The sequence below is a fragment of the Cyphomyrmex costatus genome, unplaced genomic scaffold, assembly GCF_001594065.2.
Source record: "Cyphomyrmex costatus isolate MS0001 unplaced genomic scaffold, Ccosl1.0 scaffold199, whole genome shotgun sequence".
NCBI lineage: Eukaryota > Metazoa > Arthropoda > Insecta > Hymenoptera > Formicidae > Cyphomyrmex > Cyphomyrmex costatus.
Genome location: NW_017276028.1, coordinates 1,296,154 through 1,311,444, shown reverse-complemented (window position 1 = coordinate 1,311,444; position 15,291 = coordinate 1,296,154). Strand labels below are relative to the sequence as shown.

Below are 15,291 nucleotides of genomic sequence, written 5' to 3'. Positions count from 1 at the left end.
GCCGATATTAAATTTTCCGGCATGCATATTGTTGCTTTTGCGGCTAACTATTCATGACCACCGAACTTTCTTCGATAGTCGATATTTTAATGTGCTCTGTTAAAACTACTGCCAGGAATGACATTATTAAAAAAAAATTAAAAACGAAGGGTAGAAAAGAGATACACCAGCTTGTCTTTGACCATTTACCCATTTACTGTATTTACGCGTGAGATTGTCATTTGTTACACAAAAGTTTACGTCAAAATTAAAAACAATTGATCAATTGTTATAAGCAGTATCTTGAAGAAGGAAATTTTTGAAAGTTATAAGTTACACTGCTGAAATATATAAAATCTGAAAAGCCAAAGACATGCGATTTTAATAACATCCCAGGTAGCACACTGAGTCCGAAAAGAATTCTTTCTCATTCTCTATTTACGAAGTAAATTCCTATCTTGTTCCATTTTTGTTCTAAAAGTATTCCTAAGAATCCCAAAAGATTTCACTTTTATGTTACTAATTATATGAGCTCTTTTTTACGCATTTAAAAGATTATTTTTTATCTTTTTCTATCTTAATTTTCTATTTCTATAATACAAGAATATAAGTCATAATTTAGTTTTTATATAAATTAAATGTTACTTTTATTAAACATATACACAAATATATTTGTACATATTTTTTAAATTCTTGTTGAGTTTAATCATTAAGGACAAATTATGCTAATTTATAAAACAATTAAGAAAGTAAATACTTTTTTAGTTTAAATGAATCAGTTATGCCATCTAAGATCTTAGAAAATTGCGACGCTTTTTTTAGAATTCTCACTTTCTTCACAATTAGAAATTCTGAAAAAATTAAATACAAATTACATCGAAGTAGCCAAAAATTTAAGTATGCTTTTAATGAAATTTTCGAGAATTGCAATAAACATCTTTTTTGAAACTATATTATTTTCAGTGACATTTTCTTCAATTGGAAAATTTTTTTACAAGAACATCAAATAAACACAAGGTATTAACCATATGTCTTATGATATTCGAATGTTTGAACCAAAAGTATTTTACTTGGACAAAAGATATCATTCCTTAGGAGAAACATGAATTTATGACATTTTCCATGCGCGATAAGAAATTGCCAAGTTTTCGAGAGGTGAGAAGAAAGAGAACGTTTTTAAAGGTGCGCAACCGGCAGGCAGACGGCGGAGGACAACAACATTTTTCTCCTGTCTGTTACATATATCTGCTTTCTCTTCTCACGTCAAAATGAGATAAAATAGAGAAGACGAGTCGAAAAGCAGCACAAGCAGTGTAATGCTCGTGGTGAATTCCTCTTCTCTAGCCGATCCTTGTGGAAAGAGTGATTAAAAGCATACCCACGCTTTTGCAAATCTCGTAATAATGTATAAAGCACTGCAAGCAAGACTTACTTTATTAAAACTGTTTGTTGTCGTGAGCATCATGGAAATTTAAATTAATATTTTATAACGGATATGCTTTTTTTTTTACACATGTTGATAAAAATTTTTCCATCACAAATATGTTTTTACCTCATGCAAACTTTTTTAGTTTTTATCGTTATCGTACGGCACGGTGATCAAATTGGTAAGATGACCACACGGAATGAGAGAGATCCAGATTTGAATTCTGGTTGAGATGATATTTTTTTGCAATAAATTCTCTACAAATATTTTAAAGATCAGATTATAACATCAGTGATATTAAAATGCTTGTAATATAAAATGTTTATAATAATCCGTAATATTTATGAAAATGTTTGTCAACTTATTTTACGATATTGCGTAGTCAAGCTTTCGTTTAAAACTGCGTTTTAAGACCAACAAATAATCAATGCACAATTTGCTTATCAGGAAATTATGAAAAACTCATTATATTATCAGACACTAAATCCGCTTTGACCGAATACGGCATTTATCACCTTTCTGTGTTTTTTTTTAAACTTTATTACAATGTTTTAAGAATCCGTTCTGAAAAGTATTTTTTTCTCCACGACAATGAAGCAATTATTTATTGGTGTTGTGTAAAAAGTATAATTGCGGTTGTATGAAGATATCAAAGGTAAACCTTAAGTGAATTCATAGTCTTCTTTTTTTCGGCAATTCCAGGATGCAGGAGCAAGATTCCAGGTGCACAGGATAGAATGAATCGTCGGGAGGACCCGCTGTTGCGGCAGCATCGCAGCCGTTTGCTGCAATTGGCCGAGGCGACAAACATCAAGCCTGGCCGTGGCAGCGGGAAGAGACGCGGACAAAGACAGTCGCATGGTTTCGGGCCCAGGTTAGTTTAAAAATGTATAAATTTTTATGTTTAAAAATTTTATTATAGTTAAAGGATAAAAATCTGCTGATAGAATAATTTATATTTTAAGGAATTTGCTCGAATTTTCATGGAATGAATTTTTATATACATCTTTCGATTTATCACACACATTTGCATATAATATAATATATACAAATAGTTATAATATACCTAAGGTAATTGGTCAATAAACGAGTAAGATGGATGATAATTTCTTTAAATTATAATTATATTTTTACTTAATAAATATATCACTTTTTTAATTGGATATAATATTTATTAGGAATTGATAAATGTAATTATGATTAAAATAATCATAAATATTAAATAAACTGTCGAGAAAGTCAAATATAAAAACAATGATACAGGGCTAATGAGAGTTATCTCGCAGTACGTGGTGCGATCAAAAAAACTTTATTAAGATACAATTAATCTAGACGCTTCGGCTTACATTCGAGCCATCTTCAGTAGTCTGTCGCAAATAGATTCCTACCATGGCTGAACAGGAAAGTGGCAACTCTCTCCATCTCCATTCAGTTAGACACACGAGTGAAAAATCATGTGGAAATGAATTGAGGATAGATTCTATGTGTGTGAAATTACATAAACTTAATATGGATATAAATTATAAGAAATAAAAAATGGAAAAGTGGGGACTTATCCGCGCAACCATCATGACTCTTCCAAATTAAATAAAATTGATACATTGAGATGTCTAATAGTCGTTAAGATCGTTGCCACTTTCCTGTTCAGCCATGGTAAGCCGAAACGTCTAGATTAATTATATTTTAATAAAGTTTTTTTTATCGCACCACGTACCGCGAGCAACTCTCATTAGCTCTGTATCATTGTTTTTATTTTTAATATAATCATATATTGAAAAAAAATACGAAATTTCAATAAATATTTATTTGACTAGTTTTAATATTTATCTACAGTAAATATTTACTAAATACATATATATATTTATTTGATATAAAAATGACTTTGATTATTTATTTATCGAGCAAATATTTATTTACTGTGAGTAAATATTTACTTACATTAGTACTATTCAAAGAAATATGTATTAAAATTTAATAATTTATTTTTTTTCAGTGTAATTATTTAAAAAACTAATACCACCTTGCTAGTTTATTAATTTATTAACATAACACATTATTATTGTTAATACGAGCCTAGTAAAAGTTTCATATACAGTTATCATCATTGATCTTATCATTAATGACAATAGTAATTAGTAAACGAAAATTGGCATTACGCACGAATTGTTGCAGTAATGGCGGACCCAGCCGCGTGACCCTCCAGGATATCGTCAGGAACGATCCTGGATACACGCCGAACATCGAGCACCTAGTGTTTCCGGAGCGCAAGAGCAGCAATCCGAATTTGGCGGGCGTTGTCGATGGCTCGCCGTCAAATAAATCCAAGTCAAACGCGAGCTCAGGAAGATCCAGACTCGCCGAGGTCTTTGCTCGGCATTACGCAAGAGGATCCTCGCAAGACTCATCAGTTACGTCCAGAAAAAATCACGTTAATGTACGTACTCTCCTCGAGATCCTCGAACGAATTTAAATAATCAGTTTTATTGATCTCTCTTTCTCTCTCTTTTTCTTTCTAACACATTGCCGCTTTTTGTCATTATTTAGGTTACGGTCCACTTGATGCTACAAATTCGAAGCATTTTTGTGTGGTCAGTTTGTACATTTTTTTCTTTTTATTAGTACGTCAATCAAATGCTTCAAAGTATTTTATTGTAACGCCAAGTGAACTGCATCCTTAACCATATTATGATGGAAATGTAATTGAAATTTTTTTTATTGTCAATTTACACAAAGAAAAATATTTGGTTGAATTAATTGGAATTTTAGTGAAAAATGAGAATGATCCAAAATTCTGGTTAAATCTGCTAGAATTCTATTATAGTTTTGAAATAACCAGCATTCAATATCTTCCCTTGATTACATCTATTAGAATTTTAGTAGATTTAATCAGATATCTGTCTTAATTCAGATCCAAATATTTTCCTTCGTATATATTTTGTATAAAATCACTTTTGTCATATCTGAAATGTTCCTAAACGTATTTCGATCGATTGCGACATTGTAAATGTATTGATAGACGGACGTTCTCAAATCAGGTGACACGTCAATGAGATATTGAGTCGTGTGGAGTAATAAAAGTCAATAAAGTGACACGCACGTTCGAGTCATCGCGACAGATCGCCCGTACGAACGAATTCTCCTCTTAGGCAGAACGTACGAGAATAAAAGTACTTTCTTCGACACGCGGAGAAGTTGCGCCAACCCGCCGGTTATTCGTACGTGCTTCGACCGTATTTGGAAGTAGAGGCAGCCGCACGGCTTCTCGTGCTCTTATGGCTACGCAAGTTTACTCCGTGTTCGACGTAACGATAATGGCGCTGTATAGCACAGGCCCCTTTGGCAATTGACACAATTTCATAACGATCATAGCTGGGCGATAATGGTGCCTATTAACGAGTCGTAATTAATAAGGGAATACCAAAAATGGTCGAAAAAAGGAAATTTTAATAATGTGATACGTGCGTTTTAAAGACTTTCAATTGTTTCTACCAATATGGATTAATTCTAATTTTGGTTTAACTTATTCTTTTCTAATTCATACAAGTAGAAAAAGATGACGAGTTAGTTGAAACGAGATTAAAATTAAATTGCATTGGTAGAAAAACAGGCATTAGACTTTTTTTTTTTTTTCGAAGAATATATTGAAAATTAAGAATATATTTTAAAATCAAAGGAATTAATTATTATTTAACAGCGATTTTTATGTATCCGAATTTTTTTAATTTTGCTGCAATAATTCTAGGACTATACATTAGGTCTCTTGGATTCAAATGGATATTTGTTAATATTAAATATTATTAAAAATATAATTTATTAAAAATAATTTTTTTTAAGAGACTATCAAACATAATAGAATATGATAGTAAAAATGCAAGTCTTTTCGATTAACATTTTTACTAATATAGATTAATTTTAGTCTCGATTTAACTTATTTTTAATTTTTTCTAATTCTTGGTACTAAAAAAAAATAAGAAATAAGTTAAGCTGAGATTAAAATTAATCAACAATCTAATTTATGATACATTGCTAGAAATGAATATAAATTGTAAAACAAATGTTTAAAACAAGGAAAAATTTGAACGGTTAATTGAAATTTTCGCATGATCTCTCAAATTGATGTATATAGTCCTTAGATTCAATCGCGTCCCACGGATTTTCTCTCTACCCACGAAGAATGGCCTTGGATTTCGGTTACAGAGTACGTCGTTGGATAGTGGGAGCACGATAGGTCATCAGCCGGGGCCTGGCGGGCCCACGGTGGTGACGCGGAATGCCGGGCGCCGCTGGCTCTCGCAGAACTCGCAATCCTCGAGACAGCACTCGACCGAGGATGGGGTACGTGGGGGTAATGTGGGCGTCGGAGGGCCCGTTTCGACCTTGTCCTCGAGCCAGGCCCCCGGTCAGGCTATGCCTCCCGCCCTGCCGCCGCGCAGAGTCAGTCCAGCCGCGGATACAAGCGAGATCACTAACGCGGGTCCTATCTCGCGTGTCGACAGGTAACATCAAGCGTTTTATCTCTTTTCTATTTAAATTTACCGTGATTGGAGAGTAGTCTCGGTGCGTCCTAACTGTTTCCGTGAACTCCAACCAATAGTATTGCGTAGGAAGAGTTTTCAGCTTGGAGATCTCTAAAATATTAAAAATGATCAATTGAAAAATTTAGAAAGGTTCATTACGTGAATTTGGGAAGATTTTGTGGATACATGGTTACTGTTGTGCAGTGAAATCGTACATGTGTGGTGAAATGGTGCAACCTCGTCTACCTGAACCGTTGAAGAAAACATCTAGCACGGAATCTTATGAAGTTAGCGTGACTGTCGCAGGGCATAGGAACAGTCGCCGAATCGTTATTCTATTCATGCTTGTCCTTTCCGTTAGATTCCCTCTAAATGCTATAGTGTTTACATATGATGTAAGTTTCATGATGCCCAACGGATCACTGCAAGGACCACTCTCGCACTACTTCTTCGTACACTCGGATACTCGCCGTCGAGCGTGACCTGCATACACGAGGAAATGTAAAATTCACCGATCAAATGTCGAATCTAGAATGATATGGTCGGTTTCTCAAGGCCGATTGGCTGATTAATTTGTGAAGACAAGACTGGAGTGTTTTGAAGAACATCCCGCGTGATGAACATGTTAAAAATACCAAATCTCATGTTACATATAAAAAAAGATTTGTCTCTTTTATACGAGACATTTTTATCGACACTCAGAAATAAATGTAGCGATTGCTGTTTTCGTACCAGTCAATTTTAACAGATGAAAAATACGCTGGATAAACGAAATAGATGAGAAATGTTTCGCAGTGTTCAAAGCAACGATTATACTGACATAAGCGTATGTGACAGTGGATTAAAAGAGAGGGTGGTCACTCCATCTTACCATCTTCTTGTTCGGACCGAAAGATCGCTCTATTTAAAGAGCGGTTCTATTTAAGACATCACACTACTATCGAAGGAAGCGAACGACTCTACGTGTCATGTCGGTTAAAAGGTAAATATGATTAATTGAGGGCAGGTATTTCTGTCCCAATCGATTTGTTCGTCGCGTTTCGTCAGCTCCATATGTGGAACGATATCGACGAAAGGTTATTCGCAGCAAATATCCGAAATACGCTTTATCACCTAGTTTCACCATACGTTTTCCTGTCTTTGGCTCGAATTAATTAATAGTTCCACAAATCACGTCAGACGTCTGTTCATATAGATTCAACGGATTCTATATTTTCTATCGATAATCTTTTTCAGCGCTACGTAAGGTGCTTCTATACGGTCAATTTCGCATTTTAAAGGTTAATATTTTAACATTTCTCATTTGCCCGATAGAGGCGGTAGATTAAATTGCGTCTAATACAGCAGCATCAAGACTTTGAGGTACGACTCGAGAGCTCCCCGGAAAATTTCATTTTCATGATCATCTTTTTCATCTCCAACAATCTCTTTGATCGCGCGTTAATCACGACAAGCGGCAAAGACGATTGAATCTTCAATGAAGGAACTTTTGAACTTGCTCAGCTAGTATGGTAAAATATCAATCATTATATTTACTTTCAATTTATATTATATTTGATCCGAAAACGGATTTACAAAAGTAAATAAATTTATATATGGTGAGATCGATCTCTACATATGCATTTTTCTTATTAACACAACAGTACGGAAGAATTCCATTTTGTTATTACAGGATGTAACGCTTTCACAGTAGTCTGTAATTTTTTCATTTTCAATTTCTGTAAAAGGCACAGAAAAATGATGTTCTGAAACGAGGGATACGAAGATAAGAGACATATAGACGAAGGTACATATATGTCCGCGAAGAGATTAATTGCGTCTACTGTCGAGAAAAATTAGTCGGAAACCATATCTGATTGTCACATATCCACAGAGGTTTTTAGTATACGATGAAAACCTTCTCTCTCTCTCTCATTTTTATTATTTTTGTCATTGATATTATTTTTTTATCATTATTTTTGTTTACCATCTTACTTTGTTATAACCAGGGAATGGAAGTAACTCGTTACTTGTAACGAAGTTACAGTTACAAGTTACTTTTTTGGTAACTTTACTGGTAACTGCGTTACTTTCTTTTTTTGGTAACTGTAACTGTAACGAGTTACATTTTTTGGGTAACGGTAACGAAATTTACAGTTACTTTTGTCGTTACTTTGCACACGATTAAACACGGTTCGATTGGATACATGCTATCTATAGCGCTTATCAATAAGACTTGAAAGCCCTTAGACATTCGGCCGTTATGATTCAGTAATTATTTTACACTTCTATCTTCTATGTAATACATAGGACATACAAATATTTCAGTTTGCTGCATATTTTACAGGTTTTAGAATTACAAAATTGTGTTTAAAAAAAATTAAAAAATAAATTAAATAATAGTAAAATGAGAAGGGCTATGAACCCAAAAGCGAAACAGTTTAAAAGACGATGACAATAAGTGTCGAAACGTCGTTTGTTTTTATCTTGTTTTATCTATGTATTGTTCTAATATATATTTATACATTTAATTACATTGTCATCGTCGTTCTTATCGGAAATAAACTGTTTCATTTTTGGCTCGTAACCCTTCTCATTTTACTTTTATTTAATTTATTATTTGAGCCATTCTACATTGTTTTTTTTTTTTTTAAATAAAACTATATATTTGTCGCAGTATTACATATAAAAAAAAAAAATGCAAAAGTACATTTTTAAATTGATTTTAAAAAAGTAACGGAAAAGTAACGAAAAGTTATTTTTCAAGTAACGGTAACTGTAACGAGTTACTTTTAAAAAGCGATAACTGTAACTGTAACTAGTTACATTTTTTACTCGGTAACGAGTAACTGTAACTAATTACTTTTAAAAAGTAACTTTCCATTCCCTGGTTATAACTGTAAATTAGTTCTTAAAAGCTTGCCCTTAAAATAAATACAATTTTTTTCCTCAGTTTCCCCCCACGCACACAGACACATATACATAAAACTTCATATACACTGTCATCATAGTGAGATGGAGTGATACCTCCTATATATTATATAATATATATATAGAGTGTCCCCCCCGCGCACGCGCGCGCGCGCGCGCGCACACACACACACACACACACACACACATAGATGTATATGTCACTTATTCTTTGTATAATATCAATATATAAACGTTGTAACATTAGCATGAAGAAGAAATGTGCGTGAGGACGTATGCAAGCGAAAACGATCCCATCTATCTTACTTGAAGACATCGACGGAAACGAAAGGTTTTTGACTGTGCCGACTGTCGCGTAAAATCCCTGGAGATGTTAAAATGCACCGCGAGTTGATTTCCTTTTACGACGAGATGAAGCAAAATTCTGAGTTCGATGATAATAAATAAAAAAAATGAATAAACTGGCGCAACCGTGCAAAGGACAACAATTATATATATTTTGTATTTTGCATGATTTCAATGGTGAAGCACGAATCGCAAAGAAGAGAGGTTGTGTAGTATTATAAAATTTGTTAAATTCAATCAGATACGCGATAAGTTAGAATCAATTAAACAAATTATATGATCAACACTTACAGTAAATAAGATGTTACACCAAAAATACGATTTTTTTATAATTAAATAAAATAAAAAAATAAAACAAATTCTGCTTTTTGAATATCGTTGTTTTATTATAAAACTTAATTTTTGAGTTATGTTATTTTTTAAATAAAGGAGCGATTTATACGTAAATAAACTTTTTATTCCTTTTTTGTCAAATCTAAAAAAGAAGTGTAAAATGTTAATTTTATATTCAACAAAAACACGAGTCTATTGTTAATCGACATCGATATGAACATCAAATAAACTTTATAGAATAAACATTTAATTGATATAGATAAGAATAATTATTCTTGGTATCTTAAGCCTATCTCGAAAGGAGGAAATTTTCGATTGCAGGGGCCCGAATGTGTCGATCCTGCATCTCCGAAATGCGTCAGCGGACCCTTGGGAAGTTGGTTCTCAAGGCTCCTCGTACAGCAGCAACAAGAGTCAGACAGCGAGCGGCAGAGGGAAATCCAGCGGGAACGCGCGTGGATCCTACAATCGTGGTAGTTCGATACCATCCCTGAAACGTCACGATACATTCACGTCGACCACGTCGACGTCGAGCCACAAGCATCGTCAAGACAGCCACGGTCAGGTAAGTGGGGATCGCAAAGACGTCAGAAACGTATTGCTAATCTGCCAGCTTATCCACGAGATAAACGGTGCGTTCGGTTTTGTGCTACGACGCTGTAAGCATCATTTGGTCTTGTTTAATATTGGATAAACAACAAAGTTACTTGCAGTGGATGTACGTGAAAACGGAACGTACCCGGAAGTAGGGATCGAATTCATACGGAAGCTTGAGAAAACAATCCCATGGATCGCTGTAGTAAATGTTAATCTAAGTTAAATGATAGGTTCCTTTCCTGACTGTTGCTTTAATAAGAGATCATTTAAATCACGTTTAGCGTTGATTAATATTTACGAACATGGCTTTATATGATTTATTCTATAATCAACTTTGCTCTATTATGGGGAAAGACTAATGAAACATAATGTGTACCTATTTAATGGGCTGTGCATTCTAATCTCTTAACCAAAGTGACTCTTTTTTATGTGGAATTAAATTTGTTCTATCATAATTATCGCATTATTCAGCCTTATTGTAAAATAGCGTCGGTAGAATAACGTTATTTTCAAATATAAATTAATTTATTTAAATGTGACGCAAGGAGATTGGGACGACACTTAGGGTGTCTATTAGCGATGATTCTCCCCTGTGCAGGTCTCCGCCAATTCCCGTCGACGCGACGCCGTAAACTCCTTCCTATCGGGCAACAGCGGCACTTCCGGCGAGCTGTTTATTAGCGGCAATTGCAGTCGCGAACTCTCGCCTGTCCGATGGTGCGACCGCGAGGTTGATGGCGTTTACTTGGGCCGTTCCGGCTGGGTGCAGGTACAGCAGCGGTCTCTCGACGAAAATCGCCGTGCAAACTATGAGAGCAACTTAGTAACTCCGGCGACTGGTACTTTACCGTTGTCACGACGGGCGGCGGTCAAATTAGCGGACTATCATTGCAACAGCGAGCCGGGCAAGTGTCCGCAGGACTTTGCTAGAGGATTAGACTCACAGCGACCTGATTTTCTCGCGCTGCACAGCCAGGACTACGATTCTATCACTACTAGCGCTTGCACGTCGCCGCACAGCATCCCAGAGTCCTTCTCTCCACCGTCGATTACGCCGATTATATCGCCGCCACCAGCGTTTCAAGACGCTGTCGCTGGCAGAAAATCCTCCTCCAGACATTCGACTTCCTCTGTCGTGCGCAGCAATTATGGCAGCAAGGCCCCTTTTCTACCGCGATCGAATGCTATCGTAGATAGTGACATCATCAGTCCGCCACCATCGCCGCCATCTCATCAGGTCAACTGGAGCTCTCTTCCGTCCAGGAAGAATTCCGCTTTAGCGTCCTCCAGATCGAAAAGACAAAATGTCAATCACCAACAACAACAACAACATCAACAACAACAGCAACAGCAACAATATCGCATGGCGCAGGCCAAGTCCCTGGAGGATCAATCATCCTCCAGAAGATCGCAATTCGCGCAGAGATACCTCGAATCGTCCAGCTCGTCATCATCGTCGATGGGATTCAGAAGCCTCGACAGTTGTGTTACGAAACCCGTTATGCCTAGTTTGGCAGAGAACACAGACTCTTCGGTGGAAGGGTACGTAAACAAATTTTTAATTGCAATGAACGATTTTGTCGGCAAATTTAATTGTTTTAATATGTAGCCGAGTTCAGTCTCGATTACAAATCCCTGAAAAAGTAGAATTGATAAAGGTAAACAATTGATGTATATACATATATATATTCTATTAATTGCCATAGTATATATACATATTTCATACAATTTATAAATATAGTAATACAAATCACTATTCCATCAAATATGTTAATGTTAACAAAATTAATATAATAGAAACTTATAAATATATTGAAAATATTAATCTTTCGATACTAGATATGAAGATGGCGACGAAGATGATAATCCTAGTTCATCCTTAAATCTCAGTTTGGTGTCGTCATCAGCTCTTGCCTTGAATTCGTCTACAGAATCGATTCGCGCCAACGGCGAACGAATATCGCCCAACAGGCAAGGGTATGCATATGAAAACTTATAAAATTCTCATAGAAATAGTAGTTCAACATAGAAAATAGCGAAAGTTGTAAAATACTTCATTTACGTCCATTTCTCCTAACGTAGATTAACTTTAATCTCGGTTTAATTTACTTTTTATCTTTTTCCTTTTCTAAAAATTAGATTAAGATAAAGAATAAATTAAACAGAGATTAAAGTTAATCTATGTGCATTGGTAAAAATAGCAATTAGAGAGTTTTTTAATTTGTATAATGTACAAACATTTTGAGCAATCATTCTTTGCGTCTTTCAATCTTTTTAAATTAACGTTCCGTATGTGTATATATAACTCGGAAATATTCACCTGGGGCATTTTTATATCCCAGTGGGGAAAAGAAATGTGAGTAAATGTAAAATATTGATAACTGTTATTTATTTATGTTTATTTCTTTTTTCTTTTTTTTAACAATTGTTCTTACCAAAGCTTTAAATATGTAATTCCATCGAAATACAAAAACGTTATATTAATTAAAATCTTTATTTTTTAGAAATACATGTCATAATAAAATATTTAACGTGTTTATTCCGTTTAATACTTACTCGTTTTCTATTTATGTTTTTCAGAAAATTGTGATTAAATCTATATCCACATAGTGTTCTTAAATACTATAATAAATTGGAAAACAGTGATACATAATATGTTGTTACTAAATTGATTTAATTAGAGTGTAAAAATACCCCAAGTGATGGTAAAAAAAATTAAATGCCTACTCCTAGATTAAAAAAAAATTATTTATTTAATATTAAACCCTCAAAACGTTTCGCAATGTTATACAAAAATGAAATGCCTAAATGTTATATGTAGGAGAATCCATAGAAGCCAACAGGCGCTCAGGAGATCGCCTGGATCCTCTGAATCAGGGAAACAGATGTTTAATTCACCCTCCTCATCGTCTTCCTCGTCCAGCAGCGAGGGACGACAAGGGCGGTCACCTACGCCTAATCCATTCAGACGCGGCAATCCCTCGCGACAGCACCAGAGCGCTAGGACCAATCAGGTGTCGCCTGATTCTCATCAATCCCGAGTCAGAAGATCCAGGAGTCTCCAATTACCGGAGAAAAGGTCGCCGGGAACAACGGGCCCGCAGAGAGAACACTCCCGAGAGTCAAACGAGGCACACAGAGTTGTTGTGAAAATTATGAATGATCGAGGAGGTGACAGATCCAAGCGCCACATCCTTCAGAACAGTGAGTACCTTTCCTTGGATGTTTTACGTCTAACAATAAGATAATTTTTCTATCAAATGTATATCAAATATTTTATGATGTAAAGAATAAATGTTCTCAAACGTTTTATAAACTTCATATTTTCCTAAAAAAAAATAATGATTATATGTGCAGAAAATTCTTATATCCTTATAATAAATTATTCTTACTCTTACAAAATTATTTTAAATATTACATAAAATTCATAGCTATCCATTTTTTCATACGTTTTATAGAAAAATTAATGTGCAATAAAAAATTTTATAAAACATGAAGAATATAAAGAAATTAAAAAATTACATAGAGTAGACTATTTATTAAAAATTGAATATTGATTATATTAAATTTGATGGATGAAATATTAAAAGAAAATTATTTTTAAAGAAAACAAGCGATTATCATGTCAACGATCAAAATTGATTAAAGTCGATCTCACATTTTCTTATCCGATAATTTTTTCCAAATTCTGTAGGAAAAGCTCAATCCACTGACGATACCATAAATGAAAATCTTTTCCGCGAAACGGAGATGGTGACCGAATACTTGTATGGCACGCGTAGCCGCGTCGTGCCGAGAAATATGATATCAAGCCGCTATGAACGTCGGGATGAGAACCAAGATCAAAGGCGAGGCAACAACACGTATGACGTCTACATTATATCCTCCAAGCAGCAACAGCAGCCACCTTCGAAAGTATCGAATTCTACACAATCTCAACAACAGCAGCAACTACAGCAGTCACAATCGCAACAGCAGCAGCAACAACAACAGCAACAGCAGCAACAGTCAAGGCGGCCACGAACGCTGCAGAGAGGTGCTACAACACCAAACGCGAACGCGCCATCCACCAATCAGGATTTCTGTGTCAGCCCAGATACAAAACTGCGTTGTAATAGCAGCACGTGCGACTTTTGGCCTCATTGTTCACAAAGAGAAACACTGTATTCGCCAAATCAGGCTCCACCAGTTTTCATGAAGCTGTCGCAGAGTTATCCAGCACATCAAAGACTCTCCACCGATGCTGGTAATCATCGCGGAAGTGCGAGCTCTTCACCAGCCTCCCTCGAGCGAATGGACGACCGCGAGCTTCGTGAGAGAGATAATTCAAGGAAGAACAGGAACAGCCAGCACGGCAAATATCAGGAGAGACCCAAGGGCGTACTCAAGCAGGCCAATAGATGGTCGCCATTGGAGGGAACTAACGGAAATGGTCCGTAATAGTTTGATTATCAAAAAATTTACTCCATTAAAATTAAGATGTATATCATAAGTAGAAAGAAATACTTATTTTAAATTGACAGACATTGTTTTATTTTTTTTTTTTTAAGTATTAGTTTTTATTTTAATTTTTAATATTCACACACAGAAACTTATAGTAACATTGTTGTAACGTTGTAATATTGTTGGAATGATTTGTGCTGTATGGGATAAGCGGAATAATTTAAAATTCATTTATATTAGAATTTTCTGTAAACAAAGTAGGCTCTGGAGCTGAGAAGAGAGAGGTGCATCACCGAGTGTATCGAAAGTCCGATTTCCCGGGATCCTTCGAGAGCGCCGACAGCAAGGACAGAAGAGTGTCGCCCATCCAAGGAATGAACGTCGTCAATAGATCGCCAAGCGGCGGCCCGGTTATCTCCTCGTCAACGACCACCTCGTCATCCTCGAGCAGCGACATTTGGATCACTACATCGGATCGCACGGTGACGAAGAGTCCGCGGAATGCAAAGAGCTCCGGTGCGTCCACGCCAATGGAGGACGCTGTGATCGGTTCGCTTAAAACGTTGATAGAACCACCGAAGGACGGCACGCTGTCCAGGCCTGGTAGCGCGCCAACTCGGGGTGAAGACTCGCTCACGGGCGATATCATCCTGGATCCCCACCAGCGATCCTTGTCGCTGCCCAAATCCTTCCTGGCGCACAACACAGCAGAGGGGTATGTACCAGTAATAGAAGTTTTCC

The 15,291-nt window shown here is 35.7% G+C and overlaps 1 protein-coding gene across 1 annotated transcript in view; it reads left to right on the top strand.

Moving 5' to 3' along the window:
• Nucleotides 1–1,591: 1,591 nt before the first annotated feature.
• RhoGEF3 (Rho guanine nucleotide exchange factor 3) overlaps nucleotides 1,592–15,291 on the top strand; it is a 103,948-nt gene continuing 90,248 nt past the window's right edge. Inside the window, exons 1-10 of the mRNA XM_018538798.1 lie at nucleotides 1,592–1,631; nucleotides 2,108–2,279; nucleotides 3,578–3,839; nucleotides 5,603–5,901; nucleotides 9,832–10,075; nucleotides 10,706–11,649; nucleotides 11,947–12,084; nucleotides 12,929–13,311; nucleotides 13,802–14,539; nucleotides 14,812–15,265. Of these exons, the coding sequence (XP_018394300.1) occupies nucleotides 1,592–1,631; nucleotides 2,108–2,279; nucleotides 3,578–3,839; nucleotides 5,603–5,901; nucleotides 9,832–10,075; nucleotides 10,706–11,649; nucleotides 11,947–12,084; nucleotides 12,929–13,311; nucleotides 13,802–14,539; nucleotides 14,812–15,265 (3,674 nt within the window). The remainder of the gene's footprint in view (nucleotides 1,632–2,107; nucleotides 2,280–3,577; nucleotides 3,840–5,602; nucleotides 5,902–9,831; nucleotides 10,076–10,705; nucleotides 11,650–11,946; nucleotides 12,085–12,928; nucleotides 13,312–13,801; nucleotides 14,540–14,811; nucleotides 15,266–15,291) is intronic.